The sequence below is a fragment of the Alligator mississippiensis genome, chromosome 3 (genome assembly GCF_030867095.1).
Source record: "Alligator mississippiensis isolate rAllMis1 chromosome 3, rAllMis1, whole genome shotgun sequence".
Taxonomy (NCBI): Eukaryota; Metazoa; Chordata; order Crocodylia; family Alligatoridae; genus Alligator; species Alligator mississippiensis.
Window position 1 is genome coordinate 252458375 of NC_081826.1, and position 20511 is coordinate 252478885.

At 41.5% G+C, this 20511-nt stretch overlaps 1 protein-coding gene across 2 annotated transcripts in view; it reads left to right on the top strand.

The window, feature by feature from the left end:
* FCHO2 (FCH and mu domain containing endocytic adaptor 2) overlaps window positions 1-20511 on the top strand; it is a 153528-nt gene that overhangs the window by 29675 nt on the left and 103342 nt on the right. For both annotated transcript variants that reach the window (XM_006263835.4, XM_006263836.4), the window contains exons 3-6: window positions 659-733; window positions 6302-6443; window positions 6534-6686; window positions 11226-11330. In XM_006263835.4, the coding sequence (XP_006263897.1) occupies window positions 659-733; window positions 6302-6443; window positions 6534-6686; window positions 11226-11330 (475 nt within the window). The remainder of the gene's footprint in view (window positions 1-658; window positions 734-6301; window positions 6444-6533; window positions 6687-11225; window positions 11331-20511) is intronic.

The window sequence follows — 20511 nt, forward strand, 5'->3', positions numbered from 1 at the left end:
GACAAAATTATCTGTTTATCTTGTATTTTCCCTGCGGTATGTATCAATTAATTGTGCAATAAAGGCATTTTATCCTTTTGACCTCGGTTCAATAAAGGCTTATACATTTGTTTAACTTCAAACAGTTTGAATAGTCCTATAGACTTTATGGTCATATCTAGGGACCTACCAAATTCACGGCGGAAGTGAGATGTGGGATGGCTCTTTTAATCTTTCAGGTTCCCCTGTGTGCCTCCTCTGCCAGTTGTCAGAGGGGCTCCTCCATTTCTCCCTTTATTCACTGGGATTCGAAAACTGCAGCTTTAAATATGGCACCGTTTTTGCCTCCCGGCAGGTCAACAACAATTAAGAGCCATCGGAACCCCTCAGCCAATTAGGCATGGGGGGTGGGGTATGTGGGGGAACCTGTAAGATTAAAGGAGCTGCCATGCAGTCCAGTTCTGCCATGAATTCGGTAGGTCCCTATATTATATCATAATGGGGTTACTTATGTGTTGAAATTTAAATTGAAGCAAAATTTTAAATTTAACAAAAGGGCAAACTGAATTTCCTTGACTGAGTCTGTTTAGAATATACATTTACTTATCCTAATAACTTTATTGATTGTGAACCGGTTGCTGAACATTAGAAACTGTTTGAGCATGTTTGTTTTTAACAGGTCTACAATAGAGGAGGCATATTCAAGGTCAATGACAAAACTAGCCAAATCAGCAAGCAATTATACACAACTTGGGTAAGTTAATATATGTATAAAAGCAGAATTATGAATATCTTGACTTCATATAGATTAAACTTCAGCCTAACACTTTCATTAATGGAGTTGAAGTTCCAGTGAAAGCCAATGACTCCAGCTACCTTTTAAAATGTAGTCTATTGCAATAGGGGTATAGGTTGTAGCCATGTTGGTCTAAGGACATAGGCGGACAAGGTTCTTTGTGTAAATGCGTTATCTTTTATTGGACCAACTAAAATAGTTGGGAAAATTCTTCTTTGCAAGCTTTTGGGCACAAACACCATTCTTTAGGCTAAGGGAGTATCTGCAGTAGTTCTGTGTTCTTCCTGGATGGAATGGAATAGAATAGAAGCCAGAGACCAGTATGCAAGCATGTCCTGAAGTGAAAAAGCAAATTGAGGCAGTCATTGAGTAAGAAACAGGTTGGGGAAAGGAAGGGAATTGTATACCTGGTGATAAGATATAGTTGGTAAATAGTAGAGAGGTTACCTGGGGTATCAGATGTTAGGCAGATTATAAAGTGCCATAAATCAAACTTATATATTTAGTCCATGATTTTCGGTATCCAGGAGGTTGATGAAGTGAAGTTTGTAGGCTCGTCTGCAAAAGGTGTTTTGTAAATTCCCTTTTGAGGATTAGTACTGAAAGATTGGAGAGAGTGGTTTTCTTGTGAGAAATATGCCCCCACCGGTAATAGGGTATTCTTGTCCGTGTTATATTTTCGGTGCGAGTTCCTTACGGTGCGCAATTGTTGTTTGGTTTCTCCTACATATTTTCCATCATGGCATTTAGTGGATGAGATAATATTACATTTCTGGAGGTGCAAGTGTAAGATCCAGGAATGTTGATGGTTCTGTAGTGGGGTGTAGTTATTGTCGGGGTGGTGGAGATATGTTTTACATTTCTTGTCATGGGATGGTCTGGATCCATTCAGTGTGTTTTAGGCCATATGAAGTTTGCTTCTGGTGATTGAGGTTGGCGAGGTTCAGTGCTTGTTTAAAGGCTAGGATGAGTGGCTCTGGGAAGATCTCTTTAAGAATTGGTTCTTCTTTTAGTATGGGTTGCAATTGTTTGAGGATTTTTCATATAGGTTCCAGGGAAGAATAGTATGTCATAACTAGCGGTGTGTGATTCATGGCGGTTTTCTTTCTGTACTGCAGCAATTCTTCACATGGTATCCACGTGACTCTTTCAAAAGTGCTGTCTATCTCTCTGAAGGAGTGTCCTTGTTGGGTGAAAGCCCTTTTGAGATTTTTGTGGTGATGATCATGGGTGTTCTCCTCAGTGCAAATTTGTGGTATTGGAGGGCTTAGCTGTGTATTACGGCTTTCTTGGTATGTTTAAGGTAATTGCTGGTTATCTGCAGATATGTATGTTTGTCTGTGGGTGTCTTTTATATGGTGGTCTGTATTTTACCATCACTATCCAGAATGGTAAAATACAGACCACCACAATCTATCAAAGATAAGAATACCCAATTGCCTGTGGGGGCACATTTCTCACAAGAAAACCACTATTAGTATTCGTTTTTAAATTTAAATCTTAGCACCTCTTCTTTAGCCTGGCTGACCCTAGAAGACAATAAAACTCTTCGACCTTTTCATGCTGTTAAAATTCATTGAAATGTTATGCTTAGGGTAAGAAATTAGGTCATACTTGTTATCTGAGAATAATTATGTACCTAATTCCTGTGTGGTAAAAGAGTGAGTGGGTCAACCATTCTGATAAATCTTAGGTGTAGGGATGATGTGAAGTGGGGAAAGTAGCTCAGCCACCCACTACTTATCTTTTTCCAGCTAATTTGCCTGCAACTATTTGCTTGGTTGTAATGAGTTAGTTATGTGAGGGGAAAACTGGACACATATCAAGAGCTTTCAGTGGTGAATAATTTGATCTCAACAGCTACTGCTCTTTATAGGATCTGTGACTGCATTCATACCTGAAAGGCTCTCCACACCATTGTTTTCCTAGCAGTACTGCCAGGGGAACTGAAGACAGGAACCAAATGAGGGGTCCCTTAACGTACAGAGGGGGCTCAAGCTGGGAGATTGGTCTATGTTTTCTTCTGTTTTCACATAAAACAGGACCCTTTAATGCAGTACTCTTTAAGATCATTTTAAGTTAAGGCCATATTCACAAGTAGGCGTTGGACTTTTTATGCTGATCTGGCGTATCCTTGATTTTGTTTAAAAAAAATTATATCATATTAAGGCACCCTAGGTTTCCTTGAGATCCTTTCAAGGGTGCTGTGGAGTGCCAGATTGTGCTAGCACTGTTAGGTTTATAAATGTATTTCACAAGATTAACCTAGAGATATCAAATAGAAATCCATACTTATGATCTTTGAGTTCTTTGAAACAGAAAAACTGCTCTATTATTTTTCCGTAGGCAAAAACAGAATGAAACTAAGAGCTGGCAATTTCCAAGGGGTGCCTTGAGGCTAAAAAGGTTGAAAACTATCTTAAGGATTATTACATGGTATTCTTTTGAGGCATCACATCTAGTTTTTATGCATGATCTTTTTTAGCGCAATATTTTAACAAAAAAATTCCAAGACCCCTTTCCGAAAAAGAAAGAACAAAAGAACCCCCTATCCTACTTAAAAGACAAAACCTTGAAGTTAATCATGAGCATGTCCATCAGTAAAATATGGGTAAAAACATTAGACATGCAGTAAGTATCCCAGGACAGGGGTCCATGGACTGGATCTGGTCCTTGGAGCTATTGGATCCAGCCTGGAGCCAGGAGGCTTTGTTTATGCTATGCCATGGCCAGGCGGCAGAGCGAAGTGGCAGTAGCAGCAGTCAGGTTCTGGTGCCAGCTCACCTTAGACTCAAAATGGGTCATTTTAGTCTGCCATCGGAAAAATGTTGCTGATGACTGCCTTAAAATGAAACATTACAAACCCAAGGACTAAGACTGCACTTAAGAGATCCAGATGTGCTGAGGTACAGAAATGTGTACTCTTAAGCAAACAGCTTTGTGTATTGTCCCCTGTACTTATAGGGAAGGGATAGAGTGGAATACAAAACAATGTCTCTCTCATTCTTAAATTGACTTAACCTGAAGCTATAAGCACACACATGCATTGAACTCCATTTTAATGTAGATTTGTCTCTTGAAATACATAGGAGAAAATTCCTTCCTTTCATCTGTATCACGTTGCGAAGTATTGTGTTATGATAGATGACCATTTTTGACTGTATAACCTTCTTAACTAAAATTTCTAGACCACATAGTGCTAGGCACTATACAAAGTTGATTGTAAACAATAGGACAAACCACAAAGATAGCATACTGTCAAAAAATAAAGAATGTGTATTTGCACTGTTCATTAGGCCTGTGTGAATAGGGAAGTATTCAGTTCGGATTCGGCCGATTCGGAGGATAGCGATTCGATTCTGTAATTTGAATCACTGTCCCCATTCGATTTGAACTGGCCAGGGAGAGGCAGGCACAGCCCGGTGGCTACAGGTTCTCCCATGGCTCCTCCAGCCATACCTGGGGCTGAGCAGAGCCAGGCTCTGGCTTACTGTTGGAGCCACCCCAGCTCCCAAACAGTGTGCAACGCCCTGCCATGCTGCACCTGCACCATGGGGCAGCTGCTGCACGGGTGCCAGCTAGGGAGGGGTTATCCCTGCTGCCCCCCTGCTGCCCTGCCTTGCATGGGGAGGGGAGGGGCTCTGCCACAAGCCCTCTGAGGCCCTGATCACTGCTGCCAGAGCCAGTGAGTGCGGGGTTTTTTTCTTTTTCTTTTTTTTTTTTTTCTTTTTTTTTTTAAGTGCTGGGAGGCTCGGCTGGGTGGGAGATGAGGCCAGGCAAGGCAGCCATGGGGGCTTCTCCTCCGGCTGTACCTGCCTCTACCTGGGTGAGGGGAGCCACAAGGGCTCTGCCCTGCCACTGCTTGCCAGCTGGCATGGCAGGGAGGGGGGCAGGATGCGGGCGCAACAGCACTGGGAACAGGGGCTATACCATGCTGCCACTTGCCCCCTTACGCCTACAGCAAGCCATGCCCACATCCTGCCTCCCTACCCTGGCTAGGCAAGCAGCAGTCATGTAGAGCCCCCACTTCGAGCGCTGCCATGCCCACATCCCGCAGCCCCAGTCCTTCCCTCCCCCATGCCTCTTCTCTTTCCCCTCCCTCAACCCCAACAGACTTACCCACTGGAGGCAGCTGTGGCCAAATCTTCTCCAAAGCTTTTACAAATCAATTCAGATGCTTTGAATAGATTTGGAGCTTTTAATTGGTCTCCTGATTTGATTCAGATTCAGAAATTTAGTCCCCGAATCAGGCCGAATCTCCTCTGAATTGAATCAGCTACCTAAGATTCGCACAGCCCTATTGTTCATCCCAAATAGGTTTCATATTTCATAGGCTTCTATTGCAGCTACCCAACAGGAGCAGATTTACTCTGAGTCAGGAATTAAAATGTAAGGGGATAGAAAAACTCTCTGTAAGCCTCTGAATACCTTCTTCAAGCCCACTCCCTAGCCATGGAAAGAGAAGAATCTCTAAATTAATCTCTTCAGAATGTGATAGACCACTTTATATTGAAACATGTTATTGTCATGTGCGTGCATAGATAGTTGACTCAAGCATTCTGATTCTCCAACTTTATATTGACATTTATCATTCTAATGTAGTGTTTGTACTTATTTCCTTTAATGCCCAAGATTTGTGCTTTTTCCTGTTTATTTGATTTATTTATGCCATGCCTACTTAGATATCATGGTGTAATCACCATTAGAGCCTTAATATAGACCATGTCTCTTTTTTTTTATACATGCCTCTCCCACCCCTCATAGAAAAACATGAAAAACTGGTCAAAAAGGTTATTTTGGAAGATTAAGTCATTGGATATAGGTATTAAATAATTTTAGCCAAATATGATTAAAGAAAGGATTTTTGGTCTTCTTATATAATCAGTTTATTTGAAAAGTTTTAAAATGTTACTATAGGCATAAGTCTAAAAGACCCAGCATGCAATTTCAGTTAAACAGGTAGCTCCTAGAGGTACAAGCAACTGCAAGTTACATTCCATCTTTCAAGTGTGGTTCTGCTCTGAAAGCTGCCAACTTCTTGTCTTTTGTCTGACTTTTTAGAATTCAAGTAGTTTTTTTAATTGCACTGAGATTCATGACATCTGTACAACCCATCAATCCACCTTAGATGGATTTACAAAACTGTACTAACTATACTGCTTGCTAACTTCACATCTTGCACTTAACATGGACAAGATCAAAGATTCCATATGCAACTTTTAAAGCGAAGGGAAGTCAAGATTTGCTGGTCAAGAATGTATGTTAGCTATTCTCCTTTAACTGTTACAGTTGTTCAATCCTGTACTGGTGTAAATTGAACTCAACTGTAATTTTGTACTTATTTTGCTCAGGCTGAAATTACAGTGGGTTAACTGCACTTGCACTGCATTTTTAAGCATATCATAAATACCTCATCCCTGTCAAAAAAAAAAAAAAAAAAAAAAAGAATTCACTGGTCAGAAAATAAAATAATTTTAGATCGATATTTAAATAATGTTTCTCCTCATTCCCAATCTTTGCTTCTAGGACATTTGCACCAGTTTGGGATGTTTTCAAAACATCAACAGAAAAGTTAGCAAGCTGTCACTTGGAACATGTCCGGAAGTTACAGGAGCTCATAAAAGAAGTGCATAAATATGGAGATGAGCAGATCAAAGCTCATAAAAAGGTTACTCATTTTCCATATGTATTTTCAGTCATTTTTTACAATTAAAATATTAAACTGCTTTGTTTTTGGTAAATGTATGATATTTGGCAGACTAAAGAAGAAGTTTCAGGAACATTGGAAGCAGTGCAAAACATTTTGAGTATTACTCAGGCCCTGCAGAAATCCAAGGAAAGCTACAATGCCAAGTGTGTAGAACAAGAACGTTTAAAAAAGGAAGGAGCAACACAGAGGGAAATTGACAAGGTAAAATTTGGTGTTTTGTCAAGTTGTTCAGTATCTTATGATGAAGCATTTTTTGGAAGTTTTCTGCCTTTTAATATGAAACCTATTTTGTCCTTGCTTTGCCTATTGCTAAGCCCTTCATCATTACATGTTTTTTCAAACAATATTGCAGATTAAATCATTGAATTTGTAGCATAACCATGTCATGCACGGTTTTTTTTCTGTTTTGTGGCATTTATGGAAATGGGCCATGCTTTTTTCAGCATTTTCTATGTCCTTTTGGGAAATCAAGTGCAGTTAAATATGTAAACCCTCAGTTCCTGTATTTTAAAGAAAATAAGTTTAGGGTATACTTCTGTTCTAGGTAGCTGAATAAACTTTCTGGGTCAGACCCATATATGTCTGCTGTAATTCTCAGGACTTTTTTATTAAAAGGAATTTAATGAGAACAGTTAAGATTGCTATAGTTCCATTTCTAGATGTGTTGGCTAAAGAGTCAGTAATGACCTAAAATGTATTCTTATAACTTTTTTTTTCCTGGAGACTATAACTATAGATTGAAAATAGCTTTTTAATTGTGTTCTAGATGGGGGGAAAAACTGACCTAGTCACAACTGCAGTTTAAACTGAAATGGCTTGAAGAGATACTTAGCCATTCAGTTTCTATTTATGTAATCATTTGGTGACTAGAAACCTTAGATAACTGGAATAAAGAGATGTACTAGTTAACTCCTCCAGCTGCTTAAAATCTGAGTAGAAGATGAAAGTTAGATTACCTTATATTTAAAGACAATGCTAACCAAGGAGAAAATCTTCCTCTTCTAAGGTCTACCTAGTGTTCACTTCCCCACAAACGCAAAGATTCTGAAGTCCCTTGGAGTCTTCTTTTTTCCCAGACAGTTAACATCGACTGCTTTATTCATGCAAAAAAAAGACCTACTTTCTTCATTTTGTTGGGTGTAGACAGTTTTCTCTTAGGTATATTTTTGATAAGGAATTAGTTCATGCTTATGCATAGAAATCCAGTTTTCACATTTGTCATCCCTAATCAGGGGCAGTGGATTCGGAGTTAATCTACTGTTTCTATTTCCTGAAAGTGGCGACTTTTTTCCCTGCTTCAGTTCATATATTTTCATGGAGCCTCTGCCACATCTATTTATATTATGAAAAACTGTTTCAGGTCCTCCTCTTGTAGGACTTTCATTTTATCATTTTCAAAGTAATTTGCTTGCTCACTGACATCTTGTTTTAGTAAACAGAAGAGCAAGGTATCCTATTATCTTAAGTTTTCACTAATTTTGTTTAAGGTTGACTTTTTTTTCCCCCAAAGTCTCATCTTTTCACTTAGACAGGAACATTTCCTTCCCTGCCTTTTCCAAAATTAAGAAGCCAAGAGAAAACCCAATTGCTCCTTTTGAGTTTATCTGGATACCTGAAACCATTCAAAAGAGCAGACTCAAATTACCTCGTCATCAAAGGCCTGTGGAAAGGCATGGAGATATAGCATAAAAAAATATGTCCTATAGCCAGGAGGCTTAGCAGGTCACAGGACATGTTCAACCTGGGTTACTGTCTGTCAAGGCCAGATATAAGCAAAGAGAGAGAGTCTGGGTCATTGTCACAAGTTTGTGGTCTCAAGCTGATGATCAAGCAGGAGGCAAGATCAGAAGTCATACTTATGCCCTCAAAGATGGGCAGTATTGATCAGGCTTCTGCTGCTCCTATGGAAGTCTCTGAAATGGCTGAATTGCAACCTGCTTCCTGTGTAACATGAACCAATAGGAACACGTGTCAACCAGGCCACAGGCATGTGGTGATGACTTACTTTTTTTGCAGGTGAGCACATCTAGGTGGTTTGCGCAAATGACATCACCAGTTTTACCTTTGAACACTCAGGGTGATCAGGTGGATGATGGGCTGCGTGAGACTTAGAGTGATGCTTCTATTAGCTATGTTAGTTGTGTTCTTGTCATTTGGAGTCATTTACTTACTGTTTCAGAGACCTGTTAGCCCAGAATCAACTGTGGACACAGTGATTCCTGAACTTAATAGGAAAAAAAAGGTGGCTGGAGTCATAAACATAGGGAAACTCTTCTTATCACAAGACAAACAGTTTATGCTAGAGTTCACAACAGTAGATATTCGCTGAAAGTTCATCATATAGTCAAATATTCAGACTGAGGCATCTGAAAAGAAATTCTTCAAAAGTTCTCATTGCTAAATTTCCTTGTTAAGGAAACATCCATCTGAAGCTAAAAGCTTAGTAGTAGCTTGTGTAATGATTTCCTGTTGCTTGCTGACATGTTCACATGAAAACTTTAACTTCTGCATTTAAGATGACCCTATAAAAATTGCTTTTATTTATGCTTTCAATTACGTTCTAAAGTTCTGAATGGGGTTCCAGTAATTGTGTGTGTGTGCGCACATGCAAATACACATCCTATTTGCAGAACAGATATTTGCTAATTATTTACTGATCAGGTATTTAATTCTTCTCCTTGTGTCTTTTTCGCTGAGAAATTGTGCCATAGTTCCTTTTCACACAAGCTGCTGTTTCTGCCCATAGTTACAGCAGTCTCTTATTGTTGGTATTGTAAATCCTGGGTACAACATTTAGACTCTCAAAATGTGGACACTGATTGCATTAACAAATTAATCCAGTTTTTTAATTCAATAACACATCTTCATTTCAAAGTCCGTTAACATAACAATCCTTACCTTATAAGAGTTTGCAAAAGGGACATCATACTTCAACATTCTTAATTTCTTTTAAATGATGTTGTTTAGTGAATATCTTGAGCCTTCAATACAACAAGTATAGAATAGTATGAAAGTCATGGGGCAGGGATATATGTTATATGCATTTCCCTGTGGTGTTTGGAGCAGCAGCAAAAATATTGATGTGGAGCACATGGAGGATAGGTCCATTCGGGGGCTTGTAAATGCATCAGTTGGGGAAATAACCGTATGCTCAGGATATCCCTAAATCTAGGACTGCTTGGAACTGAGAAGATATAATTGAATAGATCATTCTGCACATTCCCTGTTTATGCTACTCTTCTTCTAAAGCAGGGGTCTACAACCTTTTCACAACAGCAGGCCAAATGAATGAAGTTCAGCTGTGGAATTGGCCTTGGACTGAATAAAATCCTACAGACTAGATATACCCCACAAAGATGCTGCATCTGGCTCACAGGTCATAGGTTGTCAGTCCCTTCTCTAGAATAGCCATTACTTGTCACTTTGAGACAAGCTGCCAGATTAAATGCTCTGCTCTTACTACATACAGGTCAGGAGGGTGGAGGGGAAAGAGGAGGGGCTGGAGGGTCACACTGGTGTCCTCTGTAATTCCAGCAAAATAGTGTTCATGAGGTGCACAGTAATATTTGTGAGGTGTACAAGAAGCTACGTGAGGCTTTTTCTGATGTGCCAGACTAGCCACGGCTACGCAGAGTGGCAAAATCAGTGACAGTACCAGTTTTAGTAGGCACTTTGAAAGATCCTTCCCTTAACTTGGACTTGTAGAAATGTGCATCCAAGCAGAGCAAAGAACATAATCATCAATTGGTTTTAAATAATGACATTTTTCAGTACATCATAATGCCAGACAGGACCCTTGTGAACTAGTCTGATTTGTGTAGAACACCATAGGAATACCTTGAATTAATTCCTGTTTGAACTAGAGTATATTTCTTATATATATAAAAAAAAAAAAAAAATCCAGTCATGATTTTTTTAATGATGGACAATGGATGCATTCTCCAAGATTTGAAAGTAAATCACTCTTTTTCTGCACTTTCTACTTTCTTATATTCTATTTCGTGTTTGATTCACTTTCCTTTTAAAAACAGTTTTTTATCTCTTGAACTAACTTTTTTTTCTCTCTCCAACTTCCCAAGTTTTTGGAAAATGTCATTTGAAACTCCTTAACTTTTATTTGCTCTGACCCTGCTTCTACTTGCAGCTTTTCCTTATTTTTTAGCTAAATATTTTTGACTTCTAAAATAAGCTAATCAGTTAACTGCATAGCAATTTTTAAATTTATTTCAACATCAGAATTTTGCAAATTGGTGACACAGGTTCTAACCCTCCCTACGTTCTCTTTCCTCCATACTGCATGTAGAAGCAGGCATTGTACTACTTTTCCTTCTTCCTAGCTCTTCTACCCATCACATTATTTATTTTTGTATTACAGTTGTGTTATCTGGGAAAAACACTGTAAAAACAAAGCTAACATGTACCTGAAATGTGGCACTTCAACTTAAATAAGGGTGATTGTTTTAAGTTACTGTTGTACTGACTAGTGGTACAGGATTTCAGCGGGGAAATAGTGTAATTAATAAACATCTAAATTACCAGTTAGTGTCATTTTAGTAAGACATTTTACTATCTCATGCTTTATGTTATGTAGTAAGTTTTAGTGAAAATCATGTCTGCCTTCCTTTTTTTCAGAAAGACCATGGATCAAAATTATATTTTCCTATGAGTGTATTATCTTTTAATGGGTTTTGAATAAATGCTTTGTTTCTGATCTTTTTGTATAATTATTCTGTTATACAGGCCTCAGTAAAATCAAAGAAAGCTACAGAAACCTATAAACTCTATGTGGAAAAATATGCTGCAGCCAAATCTGATTTTGAACAGAAAATGACAGAAACTGCACAGGTAATTGTTATGCTAAAACATCTTCAGTATATTTGCATGCATTCGACTTTGACTCTAGATCTCTTCAAAGGGACAGAAATGGTGAAAAGTAATTCTATGCAGAATTATTTAAAGTAGATCTTCAGGAAGGTAATTGAGATTGCACATTTTGAAAGTAATAAGGTACAAGACAAATGCTGAACGCCTGCCGTCACTGAAGCAATGACCAGGTCTCCTTATAAGCGTTTAAATTCTTGGAAATGTTTTTGAGGAGGTTATTAAAAAGGAAAAAGTTATCCTCTGGGTAAAGACTTAGGGTAAAACTTAATAATCCTGATCCAAAAGTAGATGCTTTTAGAGAATAATTAAAACTTTTATCTTTCATAGAAGGAATAGAAGAGTTAAGGTGACTGGATTTTAGGGGCAGGTGAGAGAGTAGTTAGTGTGGAATAGTGATTATGTAGAAGAGAAACATTTGCATAAAGGGGAAAAAAAATTGGTCATTAGTCTTGGTTTTGGGAAGACAAAAATAATACAAGCTTTCTTCTCCCAAGCTTATGCAAACAGCTACTCCATTTTAATAGTGTTAGTTTTTAGTACATCACATTATAGGAAAAAGTAAGGAGCAAGAATGTAAAGCTTTATAGTACAAAATTAACAATTTAGTGCTCAACCCTGGCCTGCAGGCAAGATTCCCTCCCCCCTCCAGCTTCAGGTTATCTAGCACTCAGGGCTCCCCATGGGACTGGAAATCTGGTGGCAGGAGAGCAGTGGCACTGCTTTCCTCCTGCCAAGTTACCAGGCTCATAGGGAGCCCTGTGCACTGGATCAGATACCTAATCCTGGCACATAGGGCCAGGCAGGGGTGATGCTGGGCCACAGGGCCTAATCCCAACAGTCAAGGGTGGTGCCAGGCCCCAGGGTCTGATCCCAGCATGAGGGCCAACTGAGGCCCTGCAGAGCTCAATCTGGCCTGTGAACTGTCTCAGCACCACTTGTCTGGGCCATGGGGCCAAAGGCTTGTGTACCACTGGTTCAGACTAACAGTACTTTGCCTCATATTTGCTTATTATAATGAATACGTAGCCAAAAATATTGTGACACTTCAACTGTCAAAGTCTTGCCTTCTGAGTTCTGCAGCACCAGCCCAGCCCCTCAGATATAATCCATCATGAACCATGAGATAGAGAATAAAAACATCCAGTTACAAAGAACCTTCTTTGAGTCATTGTGGGTGTTATAGACCAGGGGTTGACAACCTACAGCCCACTGGCCCATAAAGAAACAGGATCTGGCTTGCAAAGGTCTCTCTGATCCTGCTTCAGGCAGGGGGTTGGACTAGATGACATCTGGAGGTCCTTTCTACTTCTGTATGATTCTATGGTTTGACCTGCAGCAGAGTCCCCTGCAGCTGGTGGGGCAGCTAGGGGTCGTAGTACAATAGGCCTAGTCTACCCATCAGCCTCATGCCTTCTTCCTCTCCCTCCCTCCTGCTCCCACCCCCTTCCAGCCTCCATGAGAGATGCTGCTGCTTTTCGGGACATATCAATGTGGCTAGCCGCCAGAGCCTTAATGCAGCTCCCCTACTGTGGCCTTTGCCTTTTTCAAAGCCAAATTTACTGTTGCCAGTTGTCATTGGTAACAGGAACCAGCTACACTTAGCAACTGTTCTGTGGCAGCAGCTATAGGGGGCCACCAGAGGGTCCCTACGCCAGTCATCTCCTTCCTTATTAACCTCTGTGCTCCTGGCTGTGCTGATACCTCCACCTGCAGCAGCAGTATTCCTCATGGTGGTGGAAGGAGGAGCAAAGTGGTGGGGATGGCAATTGGACTTGAGCTATGCCTCTGTCAGTGGTATGCCAGGAGGGATTGCCCAGAAAAAGAGGATTGGCAACTGGGTTGCAAGTGGCTGCCTGCTGCTGTTAAAAGGCTGACTGCTGTATAGACCTTTCTGAAAAGAAAGGTCTTTGTTAAATTGAAAATTTAATGAAGAGGTTACAAACGTTCCATTTTCCTCTGGTGACGGGAAGGAATCAGAATCATGTACAGTATCTAGACTGAAGTTTCAGAACTCAAATGCATGAAGTCATTAGGTGTTAAAAGTTCTCTTTCCCATCAAGAGATTTTTTTGTTTTGCTAAAATCCATTTAATAAAAGTGCAAGTTCTGCATAAGCAACAAAGAAGCATATTTAGAGAAACACTTGAAATAGGGTTATCATCCAGTATATCTAGAATAAAAAATTCTGAAAACAAATTCCCAAGTCTTTTTAACTCTGTATTGGGTGAAATGCGGTCTGTCCAAGTTTATTAGAGATTGTAACAGTTTGTTTCATCAGCCCAGCACTTTTCCTTAGAACATGTTCAGAGTTCCTGTTGCTATAGCTTTCAGAGGAGATATGAGCATCTGTCTGAATAACATCAGACAAAAGATTTCTTACAAAGGAAAATACAAATGTAAATGAAGACATTTTGAAGCATTTGTTTTTGGTTTTGTTTGATTTCCGTGCAAGTTAAGCATCTTCCCATAATTAATGTGGGTAAAGTTTTGGCTTTCCATCTTCAGTTCTGCCAGCAAAACTGTGACTATGTCTATACTTGCAGCTCTTCTGTGGTGGCAGGACCCTTGCTTTCTGCTGACAGATCAGTGCTTGTCTTGTGAGCCACAGAAGGCTTTGAGGTTGTTTTAGGAAACAATCAGAAAGCTTGTGCAGGCATGTTTGCTTTCTGCCAACAGCCAGGGCCCTTTAGCAGCAGGTGCCTCCCAGATGCAATTCACATCCTGCTAGCACAACTATTGTAGTGGTGCTGCGTGAGTGAGAATGTGCTCTGGCATCTTCCCTCTGGCCCAGCTAAGCAGACTTTCTTTTTTTGTTACCATTTGCAGGTGCTTTCCAAGGTTTTTTTTAAACAAAATCTTGAGCTGAAACTTCTTATGCGTATTCTCAAGTGCAAAGGTGAATTTGTAGATTTGGTGGGGATTGGGAAAAGATTAAGTCATACTTGGAGTTATTAAAGCAGGGATTATGGAGAGGTTTTATTTCATAATTTCTGAATGAAGAGTAAATATGCCTTTTAAGGCAATGGTTCTCAACCTGCGGGCTGCATGCGGCCCAGTCAGCACACTGCTGCAGCATATGTGGCATCCTGTTAAAACATTTTTTTTAATGGATACACAGGAAGTAAGTTGTGTGGGTGCAGCCCACATGCCACATTGAGAGCTGCAAGTGTGGCCCACTTGGCGAATAGGTCAAGAACCTCTGCTTTAAGGTAATATGTAGAAAGCCCTATTGCTGTAGGTCAGAGGTGCTCGACTTCTGGCCCACAGTCCAAATCTGGCCTACAGGGCTCCCCAAAAGTGGGGAAATTTGATAGCAGGTGAGCAGTGGCAGCTAATACTGCCACCCTTCCTTGCTACCAAATTCCCAAGCCCTGTGTGGTGGATTGGAGCCAGGCTATGCATTTTTTATCCACACATCCAGATTGGGCTTGAACCATACCCCATTCCATGTTGGAGCTGGACCATGCTCCCTTCTCCCTCATGGGGCCAGTTAGGCTGGGCCAAGCACTCTTCCACCATGCAGCTGGCTCAGGACAGGTCTCCCACCATGCAGCTGAATCAAGGCTGGGCCATGCCTCTTCCCTCACAGGCCTGGCTCAGAGCTGGCCATGACCTGTTTTCCCATGCAGCCAGATTGGGGCGAGGCCATGTCCCCTCCCTCTTTGGCGCTAGGTTGGGGTTAGACCAAGCTCCCTTCCACCGTGCAGCTGGAGTAGGGCTGGGATGCCTGCTGCTTCTCTCTATGTGGCCAGGTGGGGCCCTGCCACACACGACCTGGATGCTGGATCTCCAGGACCACCAGATCCGGCATGTGGACATACTGGATATTGCCCATCTGGCCTTACAGGATAAGAGATTGGGCAGCACTGCTATAGGTTGCAGGCTTTGTATTTTATAATAGACCTGGATTAATCTTTTGGGGGGGTTTTGTACTGGTCAGGGCTTTTCACTACTGGTGCTATTTCCAAGTCCTGAGAGACCTAATCCTGAATTTCAAAAGGTTTTTCTTGACTTCTGTATCTGTATATGTTTCCCCTCTTCATCACATGGCTGTGCCTGTTTTTGTAATGCCACATACCAGACTTTTGAGAGGCCTGTGGACCTAGTTGCTCCTAGAAAGGCAGTCCCTAAGAAGGTGACAGTCCTTGTATCCATGTTCTCTTGATTCTTTGGTATGGCAGACAGATTCAAATATTGTTTGTAAAGGAATTCCTGTACAGCCTCTTTCTTCCTCACCTTCTGTGGTGGCATGTCTGTTGCATCATTTGAAGAAGGCACTAAAAATTACTTTCAGTCATGAGGCATTAGGTCTCCTGAGGAGGTAAATTTTCACATAAAGATTCCTGAGCTGATTCCAACGTGTATACAAGGCTTTTTTCAGGTACAGTTGAAACTATCATGTCCAAGTTAGATGGTGGACATCAGCTCCCTGTTTAACATCAACAAGCAGGGAAGTACCAGTTCCTCCCTCTCAACATGGAGGCTCCTCATTTGTGTCATTGATGTGTCTGCTGCTAAGTTCACTGGTCTGGCACATCTGCCAGGCCTTTATGGTGCTAAAGAAGATCACCTCAGCATGGTCTTCTCTGCTCATCATGAATGGGAAATCCAGAATTAAATCCTGTTCTGACTTTTCATGGAATGGGGTCACAGGGCTTGCCAGAAATTACATCAGCAGCAAGGAGATAGTTATTCTGGGGTTCTTTGCAGCACAATATCCACCCGGTGCAAGGTGGGATATCTGCCATGTTGCATGGTGGAATGTTTGGAGGAAGATACCCAAAAATTGCTATGAGTCAGATGTGAAAAATTCCCAAGATTCACCTGGAAGATTTTCTGAGAGGGCAACTGCACTGTTTTCAAGCTATAAAAGCAACAGAATGGGCACATACCATCTTGAACTTGACACGCTGCATGCCAGCCATTACAGATCATGCTGATGTATGATGTGTATCACTACTGTGTGTCACTGCTGGGCATAATCTTCATCTTGGGCCCTTAGTTTTATGACCAAGCAGCTGCAAATCTTGCTATGGTAGGAACAGTATCAAGGGGCTGAGATGGACGGTGTTGTTACAGAACACTTAACAGACCTGTGTATCCTGATCTTGAATGAATGGCAGTGACCTGGCAGATGATGAGGCTAGCTGGGCAATGAACTGAGACCATTTCCAGTCCAAGGACTGCTGGTTCTAGGTATGGGAAACAACCATGGAGTGGTAGGTAAGAATTGTGCTTCAAATGTAGGACTTGCAGTGCTTGACTTTTCAAAGCTCAAAGACACTTTACCACTTAAGAAATGACTGCCCAGAAGAGCATTCCATCTTTTTACTTTTCTGTGAAATATGAAACATCATAACCAGAAGGATATATGACTATGTCCTGCTTACCACCAAACAACTTCGAGGTAAACCGACTATTCTAACTTTTCTCTGAGCCTAATCTGTGTATAAAATGAACTGTTCCAAACAGGAGACTTTACCACACCTTCTCCTATGAAATATGAACTTTCATGTCTACCCAGGAGAACTTTTACAATCTTTTCTCCTATGCCTGAAAAAGAGTGTTTGTGCCTGAAATCTTGCAATTGAAGTATTTTTTTTTTCCAAATCTAGCTGGTCTAATAAAAGATATCACCTCTACCACAAGTCCTGATTCCTTTTGTCTCTAGACCAATATGGCTACAACCTGGATATCTGACAGGATGAGGAGAGCCACTTTCCTGTTAATCTGTGTCCAACAGCCTCAGCTACAGACTGCCAGTATGAATGCTTTGACTGGAGAAGGCAGCACCAGTAGCTATCAGGCAACTGTCAATCTCTGACCGTTAATTGTGAATCAGTTCTGAATCATTTGGGTGGATGTGCTTTTTGCTGCTGCTATGTACAAGGTGTGCACCATTATAGGTGCTATCCCTGTGTGCCAAGGCTTGTGTAATCCTCAAAGTTACTGATAGGTTCAAATGCATGTGGCTCTACAGTTTCATTGATGCAACTGATTCCTGTTTCTCATCCCTTCTCCGGCTTCAGAGTTCATAATGAGGAGGGCTTTTATTTTTCTACAGGACTTGTTAAACTAGTCGTGGAAAAATTACCCACATTAATGCATGGTGATTGGGCAACATTAGGGGTGCCTACAGATGTGCTCTTTCACATTCTAATTAGAATGTATCAGAGCAGACTCGATTAATTGAGTCTTCTCCATGTTCTAATTAGAAAGCTCCAACCTTGCCTCACCGTCAAGTGTGTTAAGCTCCCACACGTTTCAAAATGGCCGTGGGGGCGCTTTATCTAAACCTCATCGAATGAACTTTAGATAAAGTATCCTGTAGCCTCTTTGAAACATGCAGGGGCTTAATGCACATGACAGTGAGCCTTTTTAATTAGAATGACTGTGTGGGACCTGCTCTAATTAAAATGCCCCTCAGCTCTTTTCCTCCTCTCCCCTTCCCCTCCCCCCTCCCCCAGCACATGTGTAGGCAGCCTAGGATTTTCAACTCCATACAGAATTGTAGAATGATAGCAAGTTAGAGTTGGCAGGGAGCTCAGGAGGTCATCTAGCCCAACCCCTTGCTCAAAGTAGGACCATCCCCACTTATCATCCCAGCCAAGGCTTTGTCTAGCCAGGTCTTAAAACTTCTAAGGATGGAGATTCCACTACCTCCTTGGGTAACCTGTTTCAGTGCTTTACAATCCTCCTAGTGAGAGATTTTCCTAATATCTAACCTAAACTTCCCTTGCTGAAACTTGAGACCATTGCTCCTTATTCTGTGATCTGTCACCACTGAGAACAGTCTAGCTCCATTCTCTTTGTAACCCCACTACAGATAGCTGAATACTATTAAATTCTCTCTGTCTTCTCTTCTCTAGACTAAATAAGCCAAATTCCCTCAACCTCTCTTTAGAAGTCATGAGCCCAAGCCCCCTAATAATTTTTATTGTCCTCTGCTGGACTGTCTCCAACTTGTACACATCCTTTCTGTAGTGGGGGCCCAAAACTTGACACAATATTCCAGATGTGGCCTCACCAGTACTGAATAGAGGGAAATGATCACTTCCCTCAGTTTGCTGGCAACACTCCTACTAATGCAGACCAGTAGCCCAATGCTACAGGGGAACACTGTTGCCACAGATTCAGCTTATTGTCCACTGTAACCCCCAGGTTCTGCAGAGCTGCTGCTTAGCCAGTCAGTCTGCAGGCTCTACCCCTGCATGGGATTCTTCTGTCTTAAGTGCATGACTTTGCATTTGTCCTTATTGAACCTCATGAGATTTCTTTTGCTCCAATTCTCCCAATTTGTTGAGGTCTCTGTGAATCCTAGCTTTACCCTCCAGTGTCTCCACTATTCCCCCCAGCTTGGTGTCATCTGCAGACTTGCTGAGGGTATACTCCATCCCATCTTCCAGGTCATTGATGAAGATATTGAACAAAACCAGCCCCAGAACAAACCCCTGGAGCCACTCCACTTGATACCAGTTCCCAACTGTATATCAAGCCACTGAATACTACCCTTCAAATCTGATGAACCAGCCAGTTTTCTATCTATCCTACAGTCCATTCATTCAGCCCATATGTCCTTTTCTTAGCTTGCTTGCGAGAATGTTGTGCAAGACAGTAACAAAAGCCTTGCTAAAGTCAAGGTATATCACATCCGCTGCTCTCCCTGCATCCGTAGAGTCAGTCATCTCATTATACAAGGCAATCAGGTTGATCAGGCATGAGTTGCCCTTGGTAAATCCATGCTGACTGTTCCTAATCATCTTCTTGTCCTCCAAGTGCTTAGAAATGGGTTCCTTGATGACCTGCTCCATTTTTTTTCCAGGGACTGAGGCGAAGCTGATTAGTCTGTAGCTCCTTGGATACTCCTTCTTCCTTTTGTTTTAAAAACGGACACTATATTTGCCCTTTTCCAATAATCTGGAGCCTCTCCTGATTGCCACAAGTTTTCAAAGATATTGGTCAGTGGCTCTGCAGTTGCATCAGCCAACTCCATCTGCGCCCTTGCATGCACTGTGTCTGGCCCCATGGACTTGTACACATCCAGCCTTTCTAAATAGTACTTGACCTGTTCTTTTGCCACTGTTGGCTACTCATCTCCTCCCTGAATTGTGCTGCCAGGTGCTGCAGTAGCCTGGGAGCTGACTTCGTTTGTGAAAAAAGTACTTCAGTTTTTTCTCATTGTTTGTCACGAGGCTGTCTCCCTCATTCAGTAAGAGACCCACACTTTCCCTGATCTTCTTGTTGCTGACATACTTGTAGAAACCTTTCTTGTTACCCTTCACATCCCTTGCTGCAACTCAAATTGCACTTTAGCCTTCCTGATTTCATGTCTGCATGCCTGAAGTATGGTTTTACACACCTCCCAAGTTGTTTGTCCAAGTTTCCACTTCTTTTAAGCTTCCTTTTCGTGTTTTAGCTCACTGAAGAGTTCCCTGCTAAGCCCAAGCTGGTCTTCTGCCATATTTGCTAGTCTTCCTGTGCGTTGGAATGGTTTGTTTCTATGCTCTCGGTAAGATGTCTTTTAAAATACAGTCGGCTCTCCTGGACTCCTTTCCCCCTCAGTCTGGCCTCCCAGGGGATCCTGCCCATTATTTCCCTAAGTGAGTCCATGTCAGTTTTTCTGAAGTCCAGGGTCCTTACTCTGCTGCTTGCCTTCCTTTCTTTCCTGAAAATCCTGAACTCAGTCATCTCTTAGTCGCTACTGCCTAAGTTGCCATCTGCTAGTACATTCCCCAACAATTCTTCCCTCTTTGTGAGTATCAGGTCAAGAAGAGCACAGCCCCTAGTTGGCTGCTCCAACACTTGCACCTGGAAGTTGTCCCCAACATTTTCCAAAACTTCCTGAACCACCTGCACACTGCTGTATTGCCCTCCCAGCAGATGTCAGGGTGATTGAAGTACCCCATAAGAACCAGTGCCTGTTATCAGGAAACTTCTGTTAGCTGTTTGAAGAAAGCCCCGTCCACCTCCTTGTCTGGTGGTCTATAGCACATACCTACTACGACATCACCCTTGTTGCACTTCCTTCTGACCCTAACCCTAAGACTTTCAACAGGCCTATCTCCAGTTTCATACTAGAGCTCTGAGCAGCCATACAGCTCTTATACATAAAGTGCAACTCCTTTTCTCCGCTGCCTGTCCTT